At 39.1% G+C, this 14,064-nt stretch overlaps 1 protein-coding gene across 2 annotated transcripts in view; it reads left to right on the top strand.

Annotated features, from left to right (window-relative positions):
• Positions 1–3,997: 3,997 nt before the first annotated feature.
• LOC149285528 (ras-related protein Rab-3C-like) overlaps positions 3,998–14,064 on the top strand; it is a 63,887-nt gene continuing 53,820 nt past the window's right edge. Inside the window, exons 1-2 of one of the 2 annotated variants that reach the window (XM_089495232.1) lie at positions 3,998–4,015; positions 10,338–10,565. In XM_089495232.1, the coding sequence (XP_089351358.1) occupies positions 3,998–4,015; positions 10,338–10,565 (246 nt within the window). Of the gene's footprint in view, positions 4,016–4,507; positions 4,532–10,337; positions 10,566–14,064 lie in introns of those variants that run through there. The other variant, XM_089495231.1, reaches the window with a different exon arrangement.

The following is a 14,064-nucleotide window of genomic DNA, read 5'->3' as shown; positions in this document are numbered from 1 at the left end:
TTCCCAGGTGAGCAGTATGCACATTAATAATTACCGTAGCACTTTATAAGTAAATCATAAAATACCGTAATCTATTTAACACACTAGTGATTTTTGCATTACTATGAAGCCTCTTAGTTTCTAAAATAATATAATCTATCCATTATTTAAAGATATACAGTAGAGCACAATAATTTCGGTAGGTTTTGTCTAAAAGCTGTTCACAGTCTATTAAATGTCACCTACTGGCTGCCTATGGTGGGTACTTCCTTTTATAAGCAATTACCCACCCAACAGTCACTGATACAAATCCTATGTCAGTCATCTGATTCCTCATGTAGGTGACCAGCATCCTCATCGTTGAGCAATATTCTAGAAGTCCAGTTCTTTCCTGATTGGTGCTGAGGGCATCATGGTTCCCTTCCTCCATGGCCCAGAGGAGGCAGTTGGTAAAATCTATAGCACTCGATATATGCCCTCACTCTGGCAGTCAATTATTTGTTGCCAACATGTCTACCCTGCTCTTCAGGCTGAGGAATAACTCTACCCTGTGTTAAAGTTAGTTCAACAAAGTTCCACGATGGCTAGTAAAGTTCAATATCTTAATAAAAGTGCATATAAAAAAAAAAACATATACAGTATGTGAAGATTTGGTATTAGATATTAGATTATAGATACATTTTCTAATTTGTTGAGCTATTTTCTTTTTAGAACAGCTACTTTTTGCATAATGTAATATTTCAGACAGCTGCATATTAGCCATTTATTTGCATTCCAGCTATTATATTAACCCAACTTACTAGACAAGCGCCCTTGTGGTAAACAATAGAATGGCTCAGTCTGAATCACTCAGCCTGTCTTAATGAAAGTCAATGGAGGAATGGACTTTATTAGCATTGCAGTAAAGAATCAGCTTAGTACTGTGTGTTGTCCCGTATAATGTCACATGATAAAGGAAGGTTATTGGAACATCAGGAATCAAAAATGGGGTTTTCTCAATGCTAGGCTACATTGCTAGATACAATATATTTTTTTCTGTACACTTTAAACTACATAATGAAAAATAAGCATTTTTCTCTTGCCAACATGAATTCACCTTGGCTCACTGCAAGGAAGAACTCTTTGCACCCTGGGAAGGGCCGGTTGCCAAAAACGAAGACGTCTCTTTGAAGCTGTATACATGTGATAAATGAATCACTTAATAAAAGTGAACCAGAGTAGCAAATGATTAGTTCTGTTTCTCCCAGATTACAAATTAGTATCCAACTAACACAGTTACAGGTACACGATCATTAAGTTATTAAGCGCATAAGACTGATTACAGGGTACAGTTTAATATTCCACCAAGCTAGTCACAGGTTCAGGATGATATGTGAACTGCAGACCATCGCTGGCCTTTCAAAGAGGAAAGAGGAATAAAAGCGACTCAGAGGAATCATCTGATTAGATAAAAAGCATGTTGGCTCATATATTCACTTAGCCAAATGAGAACTCCTTATCTTCACAAGCACAGCAAATACTGAGCTCAGACATTCAGCAAATAAATACAGTTCTCTTCTAATGCTTTCTCTATATGATCTGCTGTACATCTGAAGACATATGCGGGCCATTGTACTGCACTTTAGAGCTACCAGCTGGCTGGGGGTTATAGGAGTTAATGTACAACATTATCTAATAAATCATATCCAGAGACACATCATCAAAGGTACATTTTGTCCTATGAGTCTGTAATCTTTATTCTGTAGATAAACTCTAAAATTAGGATACCCAGTGCTGTTGGCAGTTTTACTTTATTGAGAGGGTGGTAGATAAGTGGAAGAGCCGCCCAGCAGATGTGATAAGAGGCTAAAACAATGGGGGGAATTTAAACTTGCATGCATGCAATTTCAAAAAAAAGCAGTGTACCCAGAATATCAGCAAAGCTGTCTCGTTGATTGGGCACAAAATAGCAGAATTTGGGGCTATTTAAAGGTTTTTTTATGTCACATAGTGACAATTGGAGTCCAAATCATCCTGCTTGATTAGAAGTCTCAGAGCAGGCCATTCAGGAGCAATGTCCTGATCACTCATTCCGTACTGGCAACAATTTAATTTAACCCCTTCTCAGGTGGTCTGTACAACTATATAAGCTGGTAAGGGTGCTTAAGTCCTTTATGGTTTCCCTAGAATGGATATATCACTGTTGATGGTGTGCATGGTGTTTGCATGTTTTAGGATCAGGGCAGGCGTTTAGAAAAGTGCTACCCTACTCTCACATACATGAATGTTCCCCTTTTATCATTCATCAGCAGCAATGTATAGGGGTGCTGGGATATGACCTTCTATAGGGGAAGCAAAGATATAGGTCCTGTTTAAAGAAATATACTTATATTTATTATAATTGATTGTTTTATATAGCGCCAACATATTACGTAGCGCTGTACAATGGGTAGACAGGACATGACAATTCGGTGAGGAGGGCCCTGCGCACACGGTTACGCTTCTAGCATCACAAAAACAATGTGTACAGACGCGGCGAGACTCTAAAATGAACAGCAATGCCCTCCGGTCACATGCAATGAGTTAACCTGTTTTCCAAAGAGACCGAGTCACTGAGGTTGCTGCAAATCAAATCCTTTGAACTCTAGTTCTGTTGCTTAGCAACACTTCTCCTGCTCTAACGGGAAGTCATATGGACCATCCTTTCTCCACCTAGACAGGACAGCGCGTGTGTTCTCCGGCAAACGTCTGGCTTGCGGTGTCGGTGTGAGGAGCGGTCTTATTATACAAGATGCCATAAAGTGGTGGTTTATTTGTGCTCTTGGTGCCGGTCGGGTATTCTAGACGGAGCGTCCATCTTTCCTTTCCTTTCTGGCATGAGTGTTGGCCAACAAATTGACAAAACCAAGGAGAGGTGGTCCACATTTTTAATGCTGTTGTTTACAGACGACAGGCTCCAACAGAAACAGGGTAGCTTTTTATTTTCTTTAATTATATGTTCTCAGCTCAAAGAGCTCCTTGAACGTACCTAAGAATCGGGATGTGCCCAGAACAGAATAATACTAATACACATTACTAATACTAATACACTAAATAATACCAGATACTGTAATGAAAGGTATGTTTTAGCGCAGTTGTCCTGTTCTAGGCTCAAGGTTGCAAATTCCCACAAGATAAGAAGTAGTGATTTATTTGTTTTCGTGTGCGATCAAGTGCATCCCGGAATTAATGGCTTCTTCTCCAACCTGGAAACCAACTACATATCTCCTCGGATAAAATGTACTGACATTCTTCTCTACGACTAAAATTATTTGATAAGCAGTCCAATGAAGAGTGTAGAAATTATACACAAAGAAATGGTGGATATCGGGGTGAATAATATTATGTCTACAGACAATTGATCAGGAATGATATTATGATAGCGCTTTTCTCCTATAGCATAATAATTTGTAATGAGGTTGACAGCCCTTCAGTGACTGATGGTAAAGAACAAAGGGCCCAAGCGATCCTTTAATTACATTTATTGCATCACATACATAAATAATTACCTACTTCCTGAAAGGCAAACAGAGGCAGTCTCAACCTGCTACCATTTGCAATGGGTCTGACGACAAAGCCCACCCTGTACGTATTTTGCCTTAAAACATCATACATTTAGATATAATTGATGAATCCTTATTTTAGATATTATATTATTTTATTTCAATCAAATGTAAAGCCCCCTGACAGTTACACTGAGATGATGCCAATCAAGGCTGGGCTTTAGACACATATATATGCACACATTATATATGTGAGATCATAGAGTGTTCTCTCTGTAGCAGAGAGGACAGTGAGGATATTTCCCTGTGGATGCTGATAAGCTTGGAGAGTATTTGCTTGGAAACTAGACACTTCCTGTGCTTGTCTGATGACAAGGTCTGCCTGGCTTCTCCTCTCTGTCCTGATCTCCCTGCATGGTGGATACATCTCTTGTGGCTGTGCCTCCTGCTGCTTCTGACTCCACTATATCATCAGCAGGCACCATAGTGATCATCACATGGAGTTATACGGGAAGGTAAATCTCTCTTTCAATCAGCTTTCCGGTATCTTATGTGCAATTATTATTCAGAACTAAACAACTGAACTTGCAATTTGCATAGTTCGGATTTGTATTGTCCTTCTATAAACCGAGTCCAGACAAATCGAGAAACTGAATATTTCTTTAATAATATCACTTAAAGGTAGCCTTCCCTTTTCCAATGTGAGAGAAGAGCGTTATTGTATAATAAAGGCTGCCAGATGGCAGATGTCACCTGATGCATTGTGGGGATTGTAGTCTGCGTGAGCCATATATGGCTTGATGAATGTGCTTGGGTAGGGCCAATGGAACTACAAGTCCCAGAGTAGGCGGGGCAGGCTCTTAGTACATGAGAGAGTGGACAGCTCCGGTGCTGATCTTAAAGCCGGTCACCGAGGCAGCGTTCGGACCGGTGCGGTCTAATTGTTTCGTTGCTGCTGAATTATTCGGTTTGGCCACATTTTTCAGCAAGGACACGTTCGTGAGACCATGAGACACGAAGCACCCATGCAGGTCAGTGAAATAAGGCGACCCTGCCCCGGTACATCGCCTGCGTTACATCTGGTGTAGGGGATGCCTTCAATAACCGAGCTATTTAACCCATTACTTACCATAGTCGATTAGTCCCCCCCACCAGATGGAGTTAACATCAGTGTGGCTGTGATCTAGGTACTGATCATTAATCATTATTTTACATTTATATTTTGCACATAATCTATTCTATCATATAATTAGAAAAACAATTTAAAAAGGATGTTTAATTGTGCGTAAGCGGCCTCATAAATATTTCTTATTATCAGTAAAATATTGCTGGGCATTATTATTGATTTTCAGGGTTTCTATGGAAGCGATTTATTAGTATATATAGTCGCACCGATGTACACTATGGATTAGGGAGGTCATTTAATGCAGCTGCTGCTAAGGCGGGACATTCTGTGTTAACCCTTTGTTGTCACGCGTGGGTTTACAACATTCTGCGTTTATTGGCGGCGATGTATAATGTTCCCCAAGTAGCGGGCAGATCTGGAATAGTAGATAGACACCATATTGCATATTGAACAGAGAACATGCGAAAACTACACAACAACAATATAACATTTCAAAGGGAAATCTGTGGTGTCACTTTTTGCTGGGCTCCACATACAGTAATTCCACTTTATTAGTTATATTTTTACCTATACATCAAAATATGTAGTAAAATAATTTTTTGTAAGTGCAATCATTATCACTTGGTCAAAGAATTCAGTACAAGTACCAAATATTTCCGTCTGTTGAAGGACAAGATCATTCTTAAGCCCATGCGTGATCCAAAACCCTTAAAGACAATACATGTTTACAGAAACACAGGATTTGACGGCAAATTAGAACCATTTGGCCGATCTAGTCTGCCCCTTTTTCCTGATGTAAAGACTCAATCCTTAATCAGTGCTTGGTCCCCTCTTGGACTCAGGATAGCCATATGCCTACCCCATGCATATTTAAAGTCCCTCACTCAATTATCATCTACCACTTCTGCTGGGAGACTGTTCCAGTACTCGTAAGACAGCATGGGTTATATTTGCTCTTGTCTGTCCCTGTCTGTATGTCTGTATTAACATAATAGAAGTTAATGTTTACTCATTAGGAGGAATTACCAGTTTTATACACTGAACAGGATATTTCGGCCAATATAATACAGAGCCAGTCTTTCTAAATTTAGAAACTGAGAACATTCTGCTGATCCTTTTTTTTTAGTCTTTCAGAGCGAGCAGACAATATTAAGGGAAGGGCCAATAAAATACATTTCAGCTACAAGGGGTTATATTGCTCTGGATGTGAAATCGCAAACAATGGTTTATTATGTCCGCGGAGAACAGCTTCTTTGTTATCTTTATATTGTATTAAAATATAGTTTTTTGAGAAAAAAAGCCAATAGTCGCTGCCCCTTTCATTTTATTCTTATCTAGGTGAATAATAGTTTACATGAAGAGGCTTTCTTTCCTTTTCCACTATTTAATGATGGCATATATGTTAACATTGTGCGTCGTATGGCTTATATTTGACATCCTATTTGCATGTATTTATTCAGCAAGAATTACACGCTCCTATATGTATAAATCTGTACACTCACCATACATTAAACAGGCATATATGTGACCGCATTTGGTCTAATAGCTCTATAAAGGAGCAATAAGGCCCATTTGAAGTCTATTAACTGATTTCAGTTATTTAAAACCATATTTACATGATATTAACACAAAAAAATAAGATTTATTTTTTTTACAAACAGGGCAGCTAGAACAGGAGGACGTTGTCGCTGTTTAAAGGGTCCAGAGGGGCAATAATATAATGCAATAACATTAGGAATCAGCTTTTTTCTTAGCAGGTGGATGCACAGAACTGCCATCCAGTAGAGGTTATGAGAGCACATGGAGAGTTGCATGTGTGCCCAAACTGCCCATGATAATAAACATTCAAACCATTAATGTTAAGACATGAAGTGGGCAGTTTTAAATGATCTGTTGATTTGTTCCTTGATATCAATGGATTCACGCTTTGATTGCAGTCTCTGCTTCTAAATATAAAAAAATCAATCTCTTTGTTTTTACCTCTACTGCCTGAAGATCGTCTAAAAAAAGCACACAAAACACATTTGGCTCAGTTCTTTAACACGTGAGGTGGTGTGAAATATATCTGAGGGCTGATCATTTGGTTTGTAATTATATTGCAGCGTAAATGACAAACCCCTGAAAACACTCTGCCTAACTAATGCCCGGAAATATAATGGGCATTACTGCCCCTTTAAGGCTGCAAGAAGAAATCTTTCATCTCATCTCGCCTTCAACTCATGGTTTAGAAAATCAAATAAATGGAATTTAGCAATTTCTGCTACGGTTCCACGGGAACGCTGAGTGGGTAGCTCCGGTGTATCTGTCGGATGATGAAACTAAGCAGTGCCGTCTAACACGGGGAAACATGCAGAAATATCAATTCTTCTTCATTGCGCTAACAGCGTTCATCAATCAGCAATCACCTGCCTGTATTCTCAATGCAGTTAAATAGCATACATTACTCAGTGCTAAGGACGGCAAGACGGTAAAAGGGAAATAAAGAATAAACCACGAGGAAGGCAGTAGAAAACGGGCAAATTCAGCTTTAGGTAGTTTTAGGGTTATAGCAAAGGAAATTGGTCTAGAGTAACATGCATTTCAAAGAGAGTATCCCTTTAGCAATGTGTATTATCTATATATGTAAAAAAAACATTGAAACTAATGTGGTGGAGATATTTGGAATGGGGGCAGCATGGCAGATGTAATCTGAAAGTAGGATAGGGAGAAGGCTTGGGGTCATTGGATACTATGTAGGCAGGACACAGTATCAGCTATGTATTTATGAGGGTACCCATCATAAACCCAGTGAAGGACAGAACCCCCAAACCCAACTCCATACCTACCTTGTGGAAGAGGGCTCCTCTATGTCCTCCTCATGCTACACATGCGCCAAATGACAGGACACAGGTCTCTGTGCTCTGCCTCAGTAGGTTGCACGAGGTAGAGATCCCGCTGATGTCTGTAAGGACCAAAGCAATGTAAGTGAGCTGGTTGCAAGGGAGATTTCCTAGTAAAGTGGCACATGGATTGACGTCTTAATCCAGAATTAGTGGTCTAGGTATGCAGAACCTCTGGTGGTTGTCAATCCCTAGTGATAGGCCATGGGATATATCAGGGTTTTAATAACAGATTCTTGATAAAATGGATGTAGCCATGTTAGCACAAGAGAAAATAGTATTTTGTTGTTCTTTATATGGAAAATGTACACATTTCTCAAAGCTTGCACGTTCGGTTTGATTAAGTGTTATTAAAATGTACAAATACAGTACCTATCCTACAGGATATATCCATTTCGCTCATGAGACCTTTATAAAGGCTATTCCATGCATGTCTCCCGGTGCTTGCTGCTTAGTAACACATACTTTGGTTCTATTGTGTATTATAAGCCTTGGTATTTATTGTTGTATAAAGCCATGTTTTTTGTTCCTCAATGTTTGTAGATTGTAGGGAAACCTAGGAGACATTATAGTCTAATTATTTTAGGAGTAAGGGTAGATAAGTATCAATAAGGTCCCATCTAATGTTTGTTTTTTTAAAGTGATAGCCATGGAAGCATTTTAGGTGGTCTCCTTGCCGTTTTCCAAGCCTAGACCTAATGTAATATCTTCATTATTTATTTATTTATTTATTATTATTTATATTTAAACATAAAATAAAATAAATACGGTATCTGTTTTTTCTGTAATATATTAAAAGATAAGAAACCAAAGGTTATTGGTAGAGAAACCACAAGAATAAATATTTGATGGAAATAATTATTATTGATTGACAGCAATTTCCACAATCTGCACACCCAACATGGCCTCCTGTCTGGGTATAATAAGAGTTGTAGTTTAAGGAGGTGATGTGATTGTGTATCCAAACAAAAAACAAACAGTAACTGTCAGCAAAAAGGAAACAACTTTTGTTACATAGTTACACAATGAGGTTGAAAATGGAGCCTAAATCCGTAGAGCTCAGCCTTTCCAACGTATTAATTTCTTTGATCCAGACGGGTGCAGTTAAGAATCTTTCTTTTCAAATTGCCTCTTCTGCACATAATGGTAGAAAATATTTATTCATGATGGCAAGAGCCCTTAAATAAATTGCTGGCTCCACCATATCTACTCAAAAATGAAATTGAGACACTTAAAAAAGGATTCACAGTTTCTGAGGTCATAACTGTGCAGACATTGTTCCCTAAAGTTTTACCACCCTTGCTGTAAAAATGTCCAGTCCTTTTTGATCCAGAACAGGTAACCAGTTATTTTTATCCAGAATACCTAGCCTTGTCAGATCTAATTTGTTGGTAGGGGTCAATTAATGATTGGAGGTTCACCGTTTCTTAGGCATAGTTAGTGTGCTGCCAAATATTTTTAATCATACTTACAATAAATGTCATGTAATAATGTGCAAAAATAGAAAAAAGCATTTACAATGACGCATGTGGATCAACCTCAACAATGTCAGTAATAATTCTTTGTATATATTTAATAACCTACCCCTAGTTTTCTTATCTAGACATTATCTGCCATGTTAATCTTCTGTATTACTATCCAGTCCCACTGCAGTATTATCCTAATCATCTTTTGAGTGCCCAATAAATTGTCTTCTCTTGACTGTGACACTTTAAACATGCTGTTCCAATGAATGTCATCAAAATACCTGTGAGCTTCCCCGGAGCTCTCCCTCATCTGGGGGAGTGGCTTTATGAAGGGGTGGGGCTAGCAATGCTTAGGGATTGGGTTATTCCCAGACAGACTTTAGTGCGAGTGAACTGGCCAGGGAACAGGGGAGGAGATGGGTGGGGAGAAGGCAGAAAGTGGGTGCTGGCCGGCATGTCTAAGCACCGCTCCCATGCCCGGGGAAAGACGAGATTGACCTGAAGACCCGGGAAAGAAGAGCTTCATCCCGAGAGTTACCAATTATGGTCTGATGGATTTGGACAAACTGTGAAACTTAAAACACAATTACATTAAGATTATATTACATTTCGTCCACTGTGCACATAATATTTTCTGCAACTAACATTATTTGCATTTGTTCGTCACACAGTCCTCCATTTCTGGCTACAATTTGTTGGTAAATATATATTAATGAAATAGAAAACAAAAAGAAAGCCATTTTTTAGTATTTTATTTTTTATTTCTTCAAACAAATGACAATTACTCATCAAGAATACAATCTATCCTTTTTAATGTCTAGCTGCCAGAGAAGTGTAAAGGTCTATCTTCGAACAATGAAAGGCTTTGTGTGGCTTAATTAAGACATTGCTGACATAAAAAACATACCCATCCCCTATATAATAACTGTACAATTGTTTGGAATAATATATAATCAAAGGTGGATATATATAATATTATAATAATTAAAGATGCATATGTATTCAGTATGGTTATATTCCAAGCTGTGATGTATTTTTTAGGAGTCACTGCCTTGGGACCCCTGCTCCTCTGTTGATCCTAGTCATATCTTAGTGCCTTTGGTAGCGCAGAAAAATACTACAGTGGTCTGCATCCCCAGTGGAAATCCACAGTATAAATGAGACAATTTTAAGGGAAATTTCCAACAGACCAATTAAGAATTCTAATGAGGTCAGTAACCCAAAAGGGCAATCAGCCCCTTGTGACTCAGCCCAGCATCTTCTACCTCTAGACCATGTTGGAATATTCCGAAATATATAATTTAACCTAAGATCGATGATGTGCATAAACTAACCATGCTCATCTTTATTATTATCTCTTCTCTAGATGGCTTCTGTGCAAGACTCCAGATATGGACAGAAAGACACATCTGATCAGAACTTTGATTATATGTTCAAACTGCTTATTATCGGCAACAGCAGTGTTGGAAAGACATCCTTTTTGTTTCGATACGCTGATGACTCCTTTACATCTGCTTTCGTGAGCACAGTTGGGATTGATTTCAAGGTGAAAACGGTCTTCAAAAATGAAAAAAGGATCAAGCTACAAATATGGGTAAGAGATTGTCCTTTTATAGAATCTTTTTATTGATTTTTTCTTCCTCGTCAGTTTTTTTATTTTTTTTTAAAAGCACGCTAAACAGAGCACCGACATTATCTTTATTTAAAAGTAATAGAAAGGGCACACAAAATGCTAAATTCATTGCGTTATGAAATATGCTATTTCATCTCATAATGCACCTTTTATGAGAATGAGAGATTTCATAGAAACCTAGAATATGCTGGCAGACAAGAACCATTCAGCCCATTTGCCCATTTTTCCGTGTGTAAGGACTTAGACCTTAATCAGTCCTTGGTCTTGCCTTAGATTCAGAATAGTTTTATGCCTATTCCATGCATGCTTAAGTTCCCTCACTTGTGTTAGCCTCTATCACTTCTGATGGGAGGCTGTTCCTTTTATCTTCCATCCTTGAAGATAAAGCCTACAGCACCTTATGATCCTAGTGGGTCACTCATACAGGTATTGACCAGATCCTAATTTGCGTTGGTTCTAAGATGGGCATACATATGTTCAGATGCAAGTAGGTAGGTCACAGGAGGATCTGGGTGCAGATGCCAATTACCATACCAAGACCATCCTTTGATCTCCTGGCAAATTAAATGATTTGGCTACTCACAGCTTTGTTCCAGTCACTTTCTGCTCCATTTCTGGTTGCTTGTGATAGGCTTGCCCTAGTCCACCATTAGCTATGTCTCCTCTACTCATCTGTCCCCTTCTAGCTCCAATATATCCGGGAAGTTTGCTAATGATTCTCCATTATGACTTTCAGTTTTACTTACAATACCATTGTATTGATACCATATTTTATCAGTATGTATGTAGTGAAATGCCAAACTGATTGTGACAAAATACATTGCATTACAATTTGATTTATTTTATGTAAATTACGTTTTACAGAGATATGAGCTAAGTGCTAAAAAAATGCAGTCCCTGCCAGTAGACACATCACATAAGAATATATCCATGTAGGACAATACGTTGTTATTCATCAGACTTCTAGACACATCATGTATTTAACCCATCAATATTGAAATAAATAATTAAGCGAGAAGCATCCTGTTATACTCAGCCCGCACAAAGCTTTCATTTGCTCTGTTTGACATCTTGAATTGTACAACATGCCTACGTCGAGACACGCGTAATGAATGCTAAACAAATTCATTGTATCTGTAATAGGTGAAAAAAAGACAAAGGTTTAAATGTCCTTGGTTATTATTGATGGTATATTCAAGTGAGTAGCAATTCTGGCTTTGCAGTTTCCACTGTGTATAGGGCTGCACACCAGGTCCCCAAAGTCCAGAAAGGGGCACCAGGCCCCAACCACAGGAAAGGTGGCCAGGTCCAAAGTCTGAAAAAGGTTACCGGTCCCCCAATCCCTGGAAAGAGGTCCCAAAAGTCCAATGATGTGCCACCAGACCGCAATCTCAAGAAAGGTGCCACCAGGCCCCAGTCCCTGAATAGGAGCGACAAAGCTTGTAAGGGCTCAGTCCTGAGTAGCAGGACATGAGGGCCAATGAGGGGGCCCACGACAGATGCTTGCCTGGGCCCCATACACTGGTACTGGTTGTATCTCCCAGACGGAGCACCTTTAGCATAGCCTCAAAATAAAGATAATAAAGAAACGCATGCCTTAGTAATGGAAAAGAAAAGGGAATGTAGTAAAGGAGTGGAATCTGCCTGGGGACAATCCAGGGCTGATTCCCCAAATCTCTACCCTCCCCCTCCTTACAGCTGCTCCTCCAAATGCAACATTAGAGATGTCATTCCTGATATTTTTTATGTTTAAAACTTTCCCAGAAATAATGATTTAATCCTTCACAATTTTGTCTGAGTCATAATTTTTGCCTGGAGCTCTTGTGAGGAAAAGCAGGCACGGATAGATTGTTGCCATAAAAACAAAAAGCTTCCCTTTATCTCACTAAACCTCCAGAGGGATGAATACAAATGGCAGATCTGCAAAGTTTTACTGGCTTAACATACACATGCATTGTTTATACACAGCACCCTTATGGGAGGCAGCACCATATCAGGTAGGAGTGCTACCAGAAGGCTGAAGTAGGGAAGAAGCAGGCAGAGTAAAACACCACCACTTTAAAGATTGTCCCAGTAAACAACTGTGATCCCTGTGTCCTCTGGACCGTACCTGGAGAACTCCCTGTTATGGCAAACTAATGGACAGGGAACACCAAAACCACAGCCTCAGGAACCTACAGGCTGGTTGTGCTTCGCTGTAGCTAAGGACCATAAACATCCTGCTATTGTGTCTTTAATCTTTATTGGACATACTTTTTGGTATGATTACATTATGTGGTTGATTAGATTGGCTAATTGTTAGGATTTTAATTGTTTGTTGTGTATTTCTCTATTCCTGAAAGTTTTAATGTGCTATGGGCCTCAACATTACATTAAGTTTCTTCACCCATTTAGTTCTTTAGTATCATGGGGATTAAAACGATCTCATTGTTCTCCGTGATTATTATTCCTTCATCAGTAACCACAAATATGTTGTTTTTTTTCACTACATTTGTTCTTTGTTTCCTGTAAAATAAGATTAATGGGATGTGGATAAAAGTTAATGATACTTTCAATGTAATTTTTCTCCACAGGGTAGAAATAGGGGCAGTTAATTTACATTTTTGGGTCACATGTAGAAGCTTTTTGGGGTGTGCTTTTTTCTTGCACAAGGGTAGCAAATGGTTTAGGTACATTACATTACATTCTTATTTAAAGGTTACACAATGCCCATAGAGCATGATGGGGCAGTTCATGTGCTGTATTTATTGCAGTGGGTAGTGGTGTATTCTGGCCTAGACCAACAAGACCTGGGACTAGGATGATAGGTTGTGGGGTGGCAGCCCTGTCTAGCTTTACCAGGGGCAGAGTACTAGGTCATGGGTCTCTTGGTGGGCTGCAACTCAATGAGTCACTAGGGGAGATCCTGTAACGAGACTATTTACACCGAAGGGCTTTGTGCTTCTGCCAGAATAGACCCCTGTAGTAAATGTCCATTGCACGCTGCACAAAAAGGACATGCACAACATGAGAGGGATGCTAGAGGAGCTTCCTTCGGAATGTAGAGATGGATTGGGAGACCTGGCCTGGGTCCAGCTTAGATCACTACCATTACATGTTTCCAACCAAGGTAGGTCTACCTTGTCTTTACACCACTACAATATTGGTACAGAGCCACAGGCGTTGTTGTATTTTACCAATAAAAAACTGTACGTGAAAAGAGGATACTTTTGGATGAAAAGGTTGTGCATCAGAGAGTGCGGCAGTTTACAGTTAGAAAGTAATAAACATAGTAATTTTAGTTGTTTGCTGGTTGTTCTAGAGGAACCAAGTCTGTTTTCTATCCTTCCTCTCGCTGGGTCAGTGCTCCGTAGGGGAACAGTTTCTTGTGCGTTCTATTTATTTACAGATAATTCTTTGTCAAATACATAAAAAACACAATTTCCTATTAATGCAATCAAGAAGTTACAATTTTCATCAA

This window comes from Sceloporus occidentalis, unplaced genomic scaffold, assembly GCF_023333645.1.
Source record: "Sceloporus occidentalis isolate IW3139 unplaced genomic scaffold, rSceOcc1.0.p SCAF_78, whole genome shotgun sequence".
In the NCBI taxonomy this organism is placed as follows: Eukaryota; Metazoa; Chordata; class Lepidosauria; order Squamata; family Phrynosomatidae; genus Sceloporus; species Sceloporus occidentalis.
Note: the sequence above shows the minus strand (reverse complement) of the source record. Positions and strands in the feature narration are given on the sequence as shown.